The sequence below is a fragment of the Colobus angolensis genome, unplaced genomic scaffold (genome assembly GCF_000951035.1).
Source record: "Colobus angolensis palliatus isolate OR3802 unplaced genomic scaffold, Cang.pa_1.0 Scaffold67, whole genome shotgun sequence".
Lineage (NCBI taxonomy): Eukaryota > Metazoa > Chordata > Mammalia > Primates > Cercopithecidae > Colobus > Colobus angolensis.
In genome coordinates, this window is record NW_012120376.1 from 6,915,918 (window position 1) to 6,928,181 (window position 12,264).

Consider the following 12,264-nt stretch of genomic DNA (forward strand, 5'->3'; position numbering starts at 1 on the left):
GAGAACAGGTATGGTAGCTCATGCCTGTAATCCTAACACTGTGAGGCCAAGGTAGGAGGATCAGTTGAGCCCAGGAGTTCAAGACCAGCCTGGGTGACACAGTGAGACAACGTCTCTAAAAAAAATTTTTTTTAATTAGCCAGGCATGGTGGTGTGTACCTGTACTCCAGCTACTTGAGAGTCTGAGCTGGGAGGATCGCTTGAATCCAGGAGAGTGAGGCTGCAGTGAGCCATGATCAGGCCACTGCACTCAGGCCCAGGCAACAGAGAGAGATCCTGTCTCAAAAAAAAAAAACAAAAACAAAAAAACAGGCAAGATATGAAGGAATCTTAAATGCATACTGCTAAGTGAAAGAAGCCAGTCTAAAAGACTACATGTAATATTATTCTGGCTAGGCACGACGGCTCACGCCTGTAATCCTAACACTTTGGGAGGCCGAGGTGGACAGATCACCTGAGGTCAGGAGTTCAAGACAAGCCTGTCCAACATGGTGAAACCCCATCTCTACAAAAAATACAAAAATTAGCCCAGCGTGGTGGCACGTGCCTGTAGTCCCAGCTACTTGGGAGGCTGAAGCAGGAGACTCGCTTGAAGCCGGGAGGTGAAAGTTGCAGTGAGCCGAGATCATGCCATTGCAAGAGTGAAATTCTGTCTCAAAAAAAAATATGATTCCAACTATATGACATCTGGAAATGGAAAAACTATGGAGACAGTAAAAACAGCAGTGGTTGCCAGGAATGTGGGGACCAATGAATATGTAAAGTATGGGGGACTTTTAGGGAACTGAAACTTTTCTGTGTGTTACAATAATGGTGGCTACTTGTCATTACACATTTGTTCAAACCCATAGAACTATATAATACAAAGTGAACCCTAATGTAAACTATGGACTTCAGTTAACGATAACATATCAACATTGGCTCAATTGTAACAAATGTACCACACCAATGAAAGATGTTAATAATAGGGAAAACTGGGTGGGCACAGTGGCTCACGCCTGTAATCCCAGCACTTTGGGAGGCTAAGGCAAGAGGATCGCCTGAGGTTGGGAGTTCAAGACCAGCCTGGCTAACATGACGAAACCCCGTCTCTACTAAAAATACAAAAACTAGCCAGGCATGGTGGTACGTGCCTTTAGTCCCAGCTACTCGGGAGGCTGAGTCATGAGAATTGCTTGAACCTGGGAGGCAGAGGTTGCAGTGAGCCAAGATTTTGCCACTGCACTCCAGTCTTGGCAACAGAGTAAAACTCTGTCTCAAAAAAAAAGGGGGGGAAATTGTTGAGGGGGTATATAGGAACTCTGTACTTTCTGTTCGATTTTCTATAAACCTAAAATTTCTTTAAGAAATAGTGTGTTGATTTTTAAATAAAATGAAATTTTAAAACATTTTTTGAAGAAGACCAAAGGTTGACTTCAAGAAATGCCTATATTTTAATATTTTAAGTAGCAGCCAAGGGAAGGTAATCAGATTCTTAAGAACGTCTTAGCCTGGGCAATATACCAAGACCGTGTTTCTACTAAAAAAAAAAAAAAAAAAAAAAAAAGCCAGGCATGGTGACAACCGCCTCTAATCCCAGCTAATTGAGAGGGTGAGGCAGGAAGATCGCTTGAGCCCAGGAGATCAAAGCTGCAGTGAGCTATGATATGCCAGTGTACCCCAACTCCTCAAATATAAAGAATTATGTTTATAAATACTCTACTTGCAATATGAGATAATAGCTTCAAATCTATTGAGATTGTTTTTCAAAATAAACATTGTTAAGGAAATGAAACACCACAAACGACCTCAACAGTCTTTCAAATGAAGGCCAGCCTTCTAAGCCCAGCTTTTGATATACACAGCCCTTCATATCCATGGATTCAATCAACTATGGATAGAAAAAACAATTTTTAATTTGCATCTGTACTGAACATATATAGACTTTTTTCCTTGTCATTATTCCCTAAACCAGGGGTCTCCAGTGCCTGGGCCACAGACTGATACCAGCCCACACAGCAGGAGGTGAGCGGCAGGCAAGCAAGCAAAGCTTCATCTGTATTTACAGTCACTCCCCATCATGGGCATTACTGCCTGAGCTCCGCCTCCTGTCGGATCAGTGGCAGCAGCAGATTCTCACAGGAGCACTAACCCTATTGTGAACTGCACATGACAGAGATCTAGCCTGTGCGCTCCTGATGAGAATCTAATGCCTGATGATCTGTCAGTGTCTCTTATCACCCCCTAGATGGAACAGTCTAGATATAGGAAAACAAGCTCAGAGCTCCCACTGATTCTACATCATGGTGAGTTGCATAATTATTTCATTACATGTTACAATGTAATAATATAATGAAGTGCACAATAAATGCAATGCACTTGAATCATCCCAAAACCATCCCCACTCCCTGTCCATGGAAAAATTGTCTTCCACAAAACTGGTTCCTGGTGCCAAAAAGGCTGGGGATGGCTGCCCTAAATAATACAGTATAACTACTATTTACATATCGTTTACAAAGTATTTAGCATTTTATGTAACCCAGACATGATTTAAAGTATCTATAACTTAAAGGATGTGCATAGGTTATAACCAAATACTGCACTATTTTATATAAGGGATTTGAGCATCCTCGGATTTTAGTATCCACAAGCAGTCCTTGAACCAATCCCCAGTAGACACCAAGGAACAACTGTATATATAACCTTAGTATCTTCATGCCTAAATAAATGAAAGGAGAAAATATTTCATACCTCTGTCCCCAACATGCTCCTTCACCCACTGAGTAGCTGCAGCGATGCTCTCCATCTTGGTAACATCAAGGGTCACCGTCTTCAGCCTGTCAGATGTCTGGCCCCTCAGCTGTTCGGCCCCCTTCTCCGTCAGACACGCAGCCAGCACTCTCAAGCCTCGTGCATCCAGCTGTCTGGCCAGCAGGTTCCCAAAGCCCGAGTCACAGCCCGTGATAAAGACATACTTGTCTTGGAGGTGGCTCACCACCTGCCTCTCCCGGTACCAGCGCAGAAGGTAGTACAGGCCCACAAAGGCCACCAGGTAGAGCCACATGGTGAGGGTGCTTCCTTCTCTTTCAATAGAAAGAAAACATTTTATTCCTTCCTTTTCTTTAACCAATATATCTATTCAATATTCGCCATGTGCCAGGTATTGCACTAGGTGATAGGGACTCTTTATTGACTAATACTCGGTCCTACCCTCAAGGAGCCACAGTCTAGAGAGGGAAGTCAGTGAGGTAACCAAACAAATCCAATGCAGTGTGAAAGGTTCCATAACAAAAGTATACACACAGTCTACAAAGGAAGATGACCAATAACCTAGCACAGAAGCAATGATTTTGGTACTACCTCCTACCAAATAAGATAGGTAAGTTCAAAAAGTGGATAAAGATGATGACATTCCAGGCAGTAACAATGTGTACATGAAGGGAGTCATGAGCAGCACAGAACTTCTTGAGACCTATAAACAATTCTGCATGAGTGCAGAGCAGAACATACAGAGGAAGAGACTGGAGATGAGGTAGTGAAGGGCCAAATCATGAAGGACCTTGGAAGCCACACTACGGAATCTGGATGTTATCCTGTGGACAGAGTATGCTACTAGAAGACATTAAACAGGGTATGCTACTAGAGTCAGGTGGCCAGATTAAGTTTTAGGAAGATCTGTCTCACAGTGGCAGTGGAGGATAGATGAAACAGGTGTGGTGAAGGCAGTGAGATCCATTAGGAGATCCAATAGTTTGGGTGAGTTATTGCAGCCAAAGCAATTTATAAACTAGACCAATCAGAAGTATTGTTGAAATGAGTGTTCACAGATGCCTATGTTTCTATATGAAATTCTGGAGCAAAGTCCACCATTTTTTGGTAATCTATACATGTTGGCTGAACTAACATAATTCATAACAACATAGATAGAGCTCAAAGATGGGTATGGGCCTACTAGCATCATAAGGCCTATACCACAACACCTGCATGAGGTGAGTCTATGCAATTCAAACTCCTTAGTTTGACATGAATGTCCCCAGCACTCTGGCTACTTAGGCTTCTCTCTTGCATCCTAATCTTTAGCCATAACAAACAACTTTCAGTCCCCTGCAAAGCACAGGTTTTTTATGCCTCTGCACACACTTCTTTCTACTGGAAAGAAGTAGCCCTCATCTACTTGGCAAATAACACTTTTTTTTTTTTTTTTTTTTGAAGCAGAGTTTCACTCTTTTTGCCCAGGCTGGAGTGCAATGGCGCAATCTCAGCTCACTGCAACCTCCACCTCCCGCAAGTGATTCTCCTTGCCTCAGCCTCCCAAGTAGCTGGGATTACAGGCGCATGCTACCATGTCGGGCTAATTTTGTATTTTTAGTAGGGAGAGACTGTTTTACGGTGTTGGCCAGCTAGTCTCGAACTCCTGACCTCAGGTGATCCACCCACTTGGCCTCCCAAAGTGCTGGGATTACAGGCGTGAGCCACCGCGCCCGGCCGTAAAGCTTATCTTTTTTTTTTTTTTTTGAGGCGGAGTCTCGCTCTGTCGCCCGGGCTGGAGTACAGTGGCCGGATCTCAGCTCACTGCAAGCTCCGCCTCCCGGGTTTACGCCATTCTCCTGCCTCAGCCTCCGGAGTAGCTGGGACTACATGCGCCCGCCACCTCGCCCGGCTAGTTTTTTTGTATTTTTAGTAGAGACGGGGTTTCACCGTGTTAGCCAGGATGGTCTCCATCTCCTGACCTCGTGATCCGCCCATCTCGGCCTCCCAAAGTGCTGGGATTACAGGCTTGAGCCACCGCGCCCGGCCAAGCTTATCTTTTAAGTCTCAGCCTAATCATCATTTTCATTCAGCAAACATTAATTCAACAACTACTTAAGTCAGACACAGTGTTAGGCACTGATACACAAGAGTGAACGATACATAGTCCATTCTTCATTGAATTCACAGTCTCATTGTGAAGACTGACAACAATGCATTATAACAGAAGTAAAAACAGGAGGCTGCTGGAACACTCAGGAGAGGCTTCTAAGGCAGTCTAGAGAGGTCTGAGAAGCTTCCTAGAGAGAATAAACTATAAGTTGAGATCTACAGGTGTATTAGTCCATTTTCACACAGCTATAAAGATACTACCCAACACTGAGTAATTTATAAAGAAAAGAGGTTTAATTGATTCACAGTTCCACATGGCTGGGGAGGTCTCAGGAAAATTACAATCATGGTGGAAGGGAAGCAAACACATCCTTCACATGATGGCAGGAAAGCAAAAGCAAGCAAGAGAGCAACTACCAAACACTTATAAAACCATCAGCTCTCATGAAAACTCTCTCATAACATGAGAACAACATGGGGGAAACTACCCCCATGATCCAATCACCTCCCACCAGGTTTCTCCCTAAACACCTGGGAATTACAATTCAAGATATGATTTGGGTAGGGACACAAAGCCAAAGCATATCAAAAGGATAATTTAAAAAATAATAGCTAGGCCAGGCACAGTAGCTCATGCCTGTAATCCCAGCATGTTGGGAGGCTGAAGCAGTCAGATCATCTGAGGTCAGGAGTTCGAGACCAGCCTGGTCAACATGGTGAAACCCCATCTCTACAAAAATACAACTTAGCCAGGCATGATGGTGGGTGTCTGTAATCTCAGCTACTCGGGAGGCTGAGGCAAGAGAATTGCTTGAACCCAGGAGATGGAGGTTGCACTGAGCCAAGATCATGCACTCCAGCCTGGGCGACAGAGTGAGACTCTGCCCATCTCATGCCCATCTCAAAAAAAAAAAAAAATAGCTAACCCTTGCTGAGCACTTGCTGTGTTTCCAGCTCTGTTCTAAGATGTCACATATATTAACTTTTTGAATTCTCACAAGAACCCTACAAGACGGGTCCCATCATTGTTCCTCCGTGTCAGTTCAGATGCCAAGACGAAATTGGACATGCAAGAGATTATGGGGGAAACACCCTCAGAGAACAAAGGGGTAAGGCACAGGAATAGGTGGTAATGCAGATCTGACACCTCTGGAAGGAGAGGGGAACAGAAGGAGGAGAAGGTAGGAAGAGCTTTAGACTGTAGTAGAGCCCCAAGAAAGTCTCAGCCAGGCCCGTGAGCCTGAGCAAAGACTGCCACTGGAGAAGTCCCACATTAGGCTGAACTGGTCCAGCTCCAGTACTGCCATCCTGCTGGTCACTGGCTGACCAGTGCCCAAGAGGAGCATGCCTCAGTATAAATACCACAGCAGATCGGAGAGTGCAACAACTGGAGGCTGGAAGTCAACCTCACTCCTCACAGCAGATTCTCTTGAGTGATCTGAGCAATGCACCTCCATGGCTGCCACACTGTTTCATAGGTGAGCACTGAGAGATTACATACAGAGGGGACAAGAATGGTCCAGGCAAGAGATTTTCCTGCTTTCATTTAACCTGCCCCATGGTCTAACAGAATTGACTATATCCTCCTTAGTGTACCCACTGTGGCCTGGGTTTATCATTATGCCTGCTGCACTTCATTGTACTGCTTTTCCCCATTTTTAGACTATCAGGCCCTTAGGAGCCCAGGTTACATATTAGTCTGCACTTGGCCCAGTGAATGGCACATAGCAGATACTTAATAAATGTTAGATAAATTAAGTTATACTAAATAGCCGAGCGCGGTGGCTCAAGCCTGTAATCCCAGCACTTTGGGAGGCCGAGACGGGCGGATCACGAGGTCAGGAGATTGAGACTATCCTGGCAAACACGGTAAAACCCCGTCTCTACTAAAAAATACAAAAAACTAGCCGGGCGAGGTGGCGGGCGCCTGTAGTCCCAGCTACTGGGGAGGCTGAGGCAGGAGAATGGCGTAAACCCAGGAGGCGGAGCTTGTAGTGAGCTGAAATCCGGCCACTGCACTCCAGCCCGGGCGACAGAGCGAGACTCCGTCTCAAAAAAAAAAGTTATACTAAATAAATAAATAAAATATCCTGAGAAAAAAAGCAGGCAGAATGAGCCAGAGAAGTAGGAAAAAGAAAGCTGATGGAAGCCAAGGGAAGGGGGGCTTAATGAGGATCAGCAATGCAACCAGCAGGTCTGCTGAGTAATAGGAGGGCACTGGTGCTCTTAATGGGAAGACTCAGAGAGTGCAGGGCACAGAAGCCAATCTTCAGTGGGCTGCTGCATGAATTAGAAGGCAGGAAGTGGAGCTGAGTGGAGACTCTTTCAAAAGCCTAGTCTGGGAAGGAGAGGAGAGAAGGCAGTAGCGAGAGGGCAACTTAGGGTGTAGGCAAGTAAAATGGAAGGAGACAGTGAGGGGGAGAAAACAGTGGAGAGAGGCATCTATTGCTCCTCCCTCCCCCACCATCTTCTCTTTCTCTCCATTTCCCCTCTTCCCCCATCTCTCTCCTTCCTTCTCTGAAGCCCTTTGCTTCTCTCCAATCTGAGAGCTCTGTCTTCTCTAGCCAGCTGCCTCTGTTCTCCCCAACGGGCATTCCCTGATGCACTACAGTAACAGAGAGAGCGTCATCCTGACTGTTTATTGACTAAAAGGTAATTTTCTGTTGCCAGTCAAAGATGAAAACGTATTTCCCCCGTTAGGGAGAAGCTTGGCCCTCACAGCCTCCCCCGGCATTACTATTCAGCCATTACATGCCTAACAGCAGGAAGACCTGCAGAAGAGATACGCCTGGCGGAATCCCAAACCCTGGGCCAAACCTGAATGTGCCTCGAATATTTCAAATATCCAAATGCCCAAAGTGGCCTGCTTGCTTTCACAAACCATTCATCTGCAAAAGCTGTGCAATTACTTTATGTTTTTGCCTTTGACTCAAATTATTTATACACAGTACTTAAGCTGCTATTTCTTGATTTACCAATTTTTGACATTCTCAATTAACTTCCTGCTATGGTAAATGAGAATTCAGCTTTCTTACATCATATTGTCAGTCTCTTCCTTTCTCATACACCATGCTATCTGGTTAATTTTCTTTAATGAGTTTTGAGGTTGAGCCTAGAAAACACCTTCATAATCACACATGCATAGGTTAAGAACTTCCACTGTTTATTTCAGGTCTGATCCCCATCTTGGGCTTCATCATTGCTTGAAGCTACTCTCCCACAAAGATCTTGAAAAGCTAGGCCAGGCACGGTGGCTCACACTTGTAATCCCAGCACTTTGGGAAGCTGAGACAGGCGGATCACCTGAGGTCGGGAGTTCGAGACCAGCCTGGGCAACATGACCAAGCCCCATCTCTACTAAAAATACAAAAATTAGCTGGGTGTGGTGGCAGTGCCCGTAGTCCCAGCTAATTGGGAGGCGGAGGCACAAGGATCGCTTAAACCTGGGAGGTGGAGGTTGCAATGAGCCAAGATCACGCCACTGCACTCCAGCCTAAGTGACAGAGTGAGACACTGCCAAAAAAAAAAAAAAAAAAACCTTGAAAAGCTGAAATTGCCCTCTCTGCACAGCCCTATCCTGTCTTTGGGGCTCTTCCCCTCCCCCCTTCCCCTCTACCTCTTTCCTCCTGCTCTGCCTTCCTTTTCCTCAGCCTCTCTCCATTACTGCAATCCTCTCACAGTTTCATTTGCCTTCTTATTCAGCATAGGTCTCATAGTTGGCCACTTTAGGGATGCTTCACTATCACCCCAAAGCCTTTACCATCCCTGTTCTCTAGCTGCCAGCTGCCAAGTGGTGCTAGAGAAAGACCAGAAAACAAACTTTTATACAACAAATCAATGTTATTCTATCTCAACTGGGTCCCCCCCCCCATACAAGGCAAACCTTCTGTTTGCCTCCATTTGACCTTTCCCTTATTATTTCCCAACAACACCTGCTCCAAATCTTTACTAACCTTCAAAATTTCCCAACCTCATGTTTACCTAGCTCCCCTTCCTCCACAGATGAGCATACATGTTGCCTCCCTGCCAAAATCCAGATCAGCTCAATCTGGACACTCTAATTCATACCCACAACATTTTGCCTGTCATCTCAGGGGGTTCCAGGGCCCAGTGAGGGTACCTCTGCTCTAAATGTCTCTATATTGTCCTCTATCCTCTTTCTTCTACCTTTCTTCCTCCCTAAGACCATCCTAACCTGCCACCTGTTTAATAACCATTCTCTCTCTTCCCCATATGGCCAAAACATTCACAGGGCAAGCACAGGCCCTCTATTTTCTTGCCACCCACAAGCTCCTTGCACTTCACCTTCCATTCCCATCACTCTCTGGAAACTCTCTCACAGCTCACCAAGGACTTATTAGCAGATAATTCCCAAGGCTTCTTCTCTCTCTTCTCCTCAGACCTCACTGCAATATTTAGCACCTTCTTTTTTCTTATGATTTTATCTGATTCTTAGATTCTAACCTAACCTTCGGTGAAGAAGGAGATTGCTTTCAGATCATGCTGTGCTCTCGTTGGATTCTGTCTGTGACTCCCTGTCACCCACAGGATAAAGTCAGAACTCTTCAGCTTGACACATAATAGTAATAGTGAACAGTTATAGAGAACTTTCCTTGCCAGGCACTATTTGAAACCATGTGTGTATGTGATTATGTGTGTGTATGTGTGTATGTATATATAATATACATACACACAATAGAGGGTATATGCAATCATTATGCCCATTTTTCACATGAGGAAACTGAAGCACAGATTAAGGCAAAAATTAAGTGACTTTTCCAAGGTGAAACAGAGTGAATAGTAGAGACAGGATCAAATCCAGAGTGTTCACCTGCAGAAGCCGCGCATCTAAACACTACACTACACTGCCTTTCCCTTTTGAGACCAGCCTGGGCAACATAACTGAGCCCCATCTCTACTAAAAATACAAAAACTAGCTGACTTTTCATGGTCAGGCCGTGGCCTACGTTTGCCCCTCGGCTCCTGTCTCTCACAGTCAGAAACCATGGTTTAATCCTTCTGACTACCCAATATGAAGAACATGCTTCTCCCTTCACTTCTGAGATGCTCTACTCCCGTTCTCCTACAGCAGTCACAGACAGTGTCCCTTTCCCTTCTCCCCTCCCAGCTCCTCCTCTCCCTTCTACACCCTAAATGCAAGGACTCCTCAATGCCCCTTGATTGGCCTATCACAGAAGCTTTCTCACTAACCCCACAGTGTCACTCTCACTTCCCTTCTCATCCACATAGGGCTGTCTGGTTAATTTCCCTAAAGTGCAGCTCTGCCGATGTCACTCCCTGAATAGCATTCAACCTACTGAAAATCTAAATCTAAAACTTTAGTTGTACAAGGCCCTCCATGATTGGATCTTAACCTTTTCTCCCCTTCCTCTTTCTCACACTGCCTATGTTTCATCGAAACCAAAGAGCTTTGAAATGAAGGAAGTATGGTTTGCTGAGCCTTGGAGAACAGGTGGTATTTGACATGCAGAGACTGGGAACAAGGGCATTTCAGGCAAAGGGAATAATGAGAGCAAAGACCTGGAATGAGGAAGTGCAGAGCACTAATAAACAGAGATACCAACAAGACTACTCTGGATGATTCCCTGACTACCTTTCTTTTTCTTTCTTTCCAAGTAACCTCTCTGCATGAGCTTCCCCGCCCCAACCCTGATTTTGTGGATAGTACAGAATCATGAGGCTGGGCACAGTGGCTCACACTTGCAATCCCAATACTTTGGAAGGCTGAGGTAGGCGAATTCCTTGAGGAGTTCGAGACCAGCCTGAGCAACATGGTGAAATCCCATCTCTACAAAAAATACAAAAATTAGGCAGGCATGGTGGAGACTGCCTGTAGACCCAGCTACTCTGGAGGCTGACAGGGAGGGGAATCACTTGAGCCTGGGAGGTCAAGGTTGCAGTGAGCCATGATTGCACTACTGCACTCTATCCTGGGCAACAGAGCAAGACCCTGTTTGGAAAAATCAATAGATTGATAATAAGAAAAAAAAGGATTGTTGGGGTTTTTTTGTAGTTGTTTGTTTTGAGATGGAATCTCACTCTGTCGCTGGAATGCAGTGGCGTGATCTCGGCTCACTGCAACCTCCGCCTCCCGGGTTCCAGCGATCCTCCTGCCTCAGCCTCCTGAGTAGCTGGGACTACAGCCATGCACTACCATGCCCGGCTAATTTTTGTATTTTTTTAGTAGAGACAAGGTTTCACCATATTGTCCAGGCTGGTCTCGAACTCCTGACCTTGTGTTCCGCCTGCTTCTGCCTCCCAAAGTGCTGGGATTACAGGCGTGAGCTACCGCACCCAGCCTAAAAAAATTTTTCTTAAATAGAATCATTAGGCCAGGCACAGTGGCTCATGCTTTTAATCCCAGAACTTTGGGAGGCTGAGGCAGGCAGATTACTTGAGGCCAGGAGTTCAAGACCAGCCTGGCCAACACAGCAAAACCCCAACTCTACTAAAAATACAAAAATTAGCCAGGTATGGTCGTGGGCACCTGTATCCCTAGCTACTCAGGAGGCTGAGGCAGGAGAATAGCTTGAACCTGGAAGGCAGAGGCTGCAATGAGCTGAGATCATGCCACTGTACTCTAGTCTGGAAGACAGAGTGAGACTCTGTCTCAAAAGGAAAAAATAAAAAATAGAATCATGAGCATAGACTCTGAGGCCAGATGGCCTGGGTTCAAAATCAGGCTTTGACATTTACTTGTTCTGCAGCCTTGGATAAATGAATTGGCCTCTGTTCCTGTGTGCTCATCTTCAAAATGGGAAAAAGAAACCTCAGTGATTTATTGAGAGGGTTAAATGAGTTAATGCATGTAAAGCAATACATAATTGTTAGATATTAGTATTATTTTGGGTCGTTGTTGTCTTATTACTGCCATCTGAGACCTTTCTCTCTCTCTTACCATGAGACCTTACCTCTCATGATAAGAGTCCAGGATGCTCCACTCCCTCAAAGGGTTCTCACCAGTGTCGTCCTTGATCAGCTGCAGAATCAGATTTGTTACTGCCAAAATGAAAACCTGTCTATTTCCCTGAGCTTTCACAGAAGGAAACTGTGCCATGGGAATGTGCGTTATCTGGTGCATTACACCACCACTTTTCTGTAGTATGCATAATTCCACATATTGCAACATCCTTAATCATTTCTGTCAGCTCTTTATCACTATTCTGGGCCAGCTCATGCACCTTAACTTTCTTCTGTCTCAAGCAAAGGACGTCTTTCCCTTCTTTGGTTAAAATCTTCAGATCTGGGTTTGTCTATAAACTCCAATCAGTTTAGTCACTGATCCTAAGAGCAAGTCTGTAAACAGCACATGGCTCCCTGAACTGATCCACCATGACATTGTTTTCTTCCCACCTTGGGCATACAGACTAAGTATTCTTCAAGTCAATAATTGTTTTTTCTTTT

At 45.1% G+C, this 12,264-nt stretch overlaps 1 protein-coding gene across 1 annotated transcript in view; it reads right to left on the bottom strand.

Moving 5' to 3' along the window:
• Window positions 1–12,264, bottom strand: part of HSD17B6 (hydroxysteroid (17-beta) dehydrogenase 6) — a 40,999-nt gene that overhangs the window by 15,005 nt on the left and 13,730 nt on the right. The window contains exon 3 of the mRNA XM_011926079.1: window positions 2,731–3,062. Coding sequence (XP_011781469.1) covers window positions 2,731–3,043 — 313 coding nt within the window. The 5' untranslated portion in view covers window positions 3,044–3,062. The remainder of the gene's footprint in view (window positions 1–2,730; window positions 3,063–12,264) is intronic.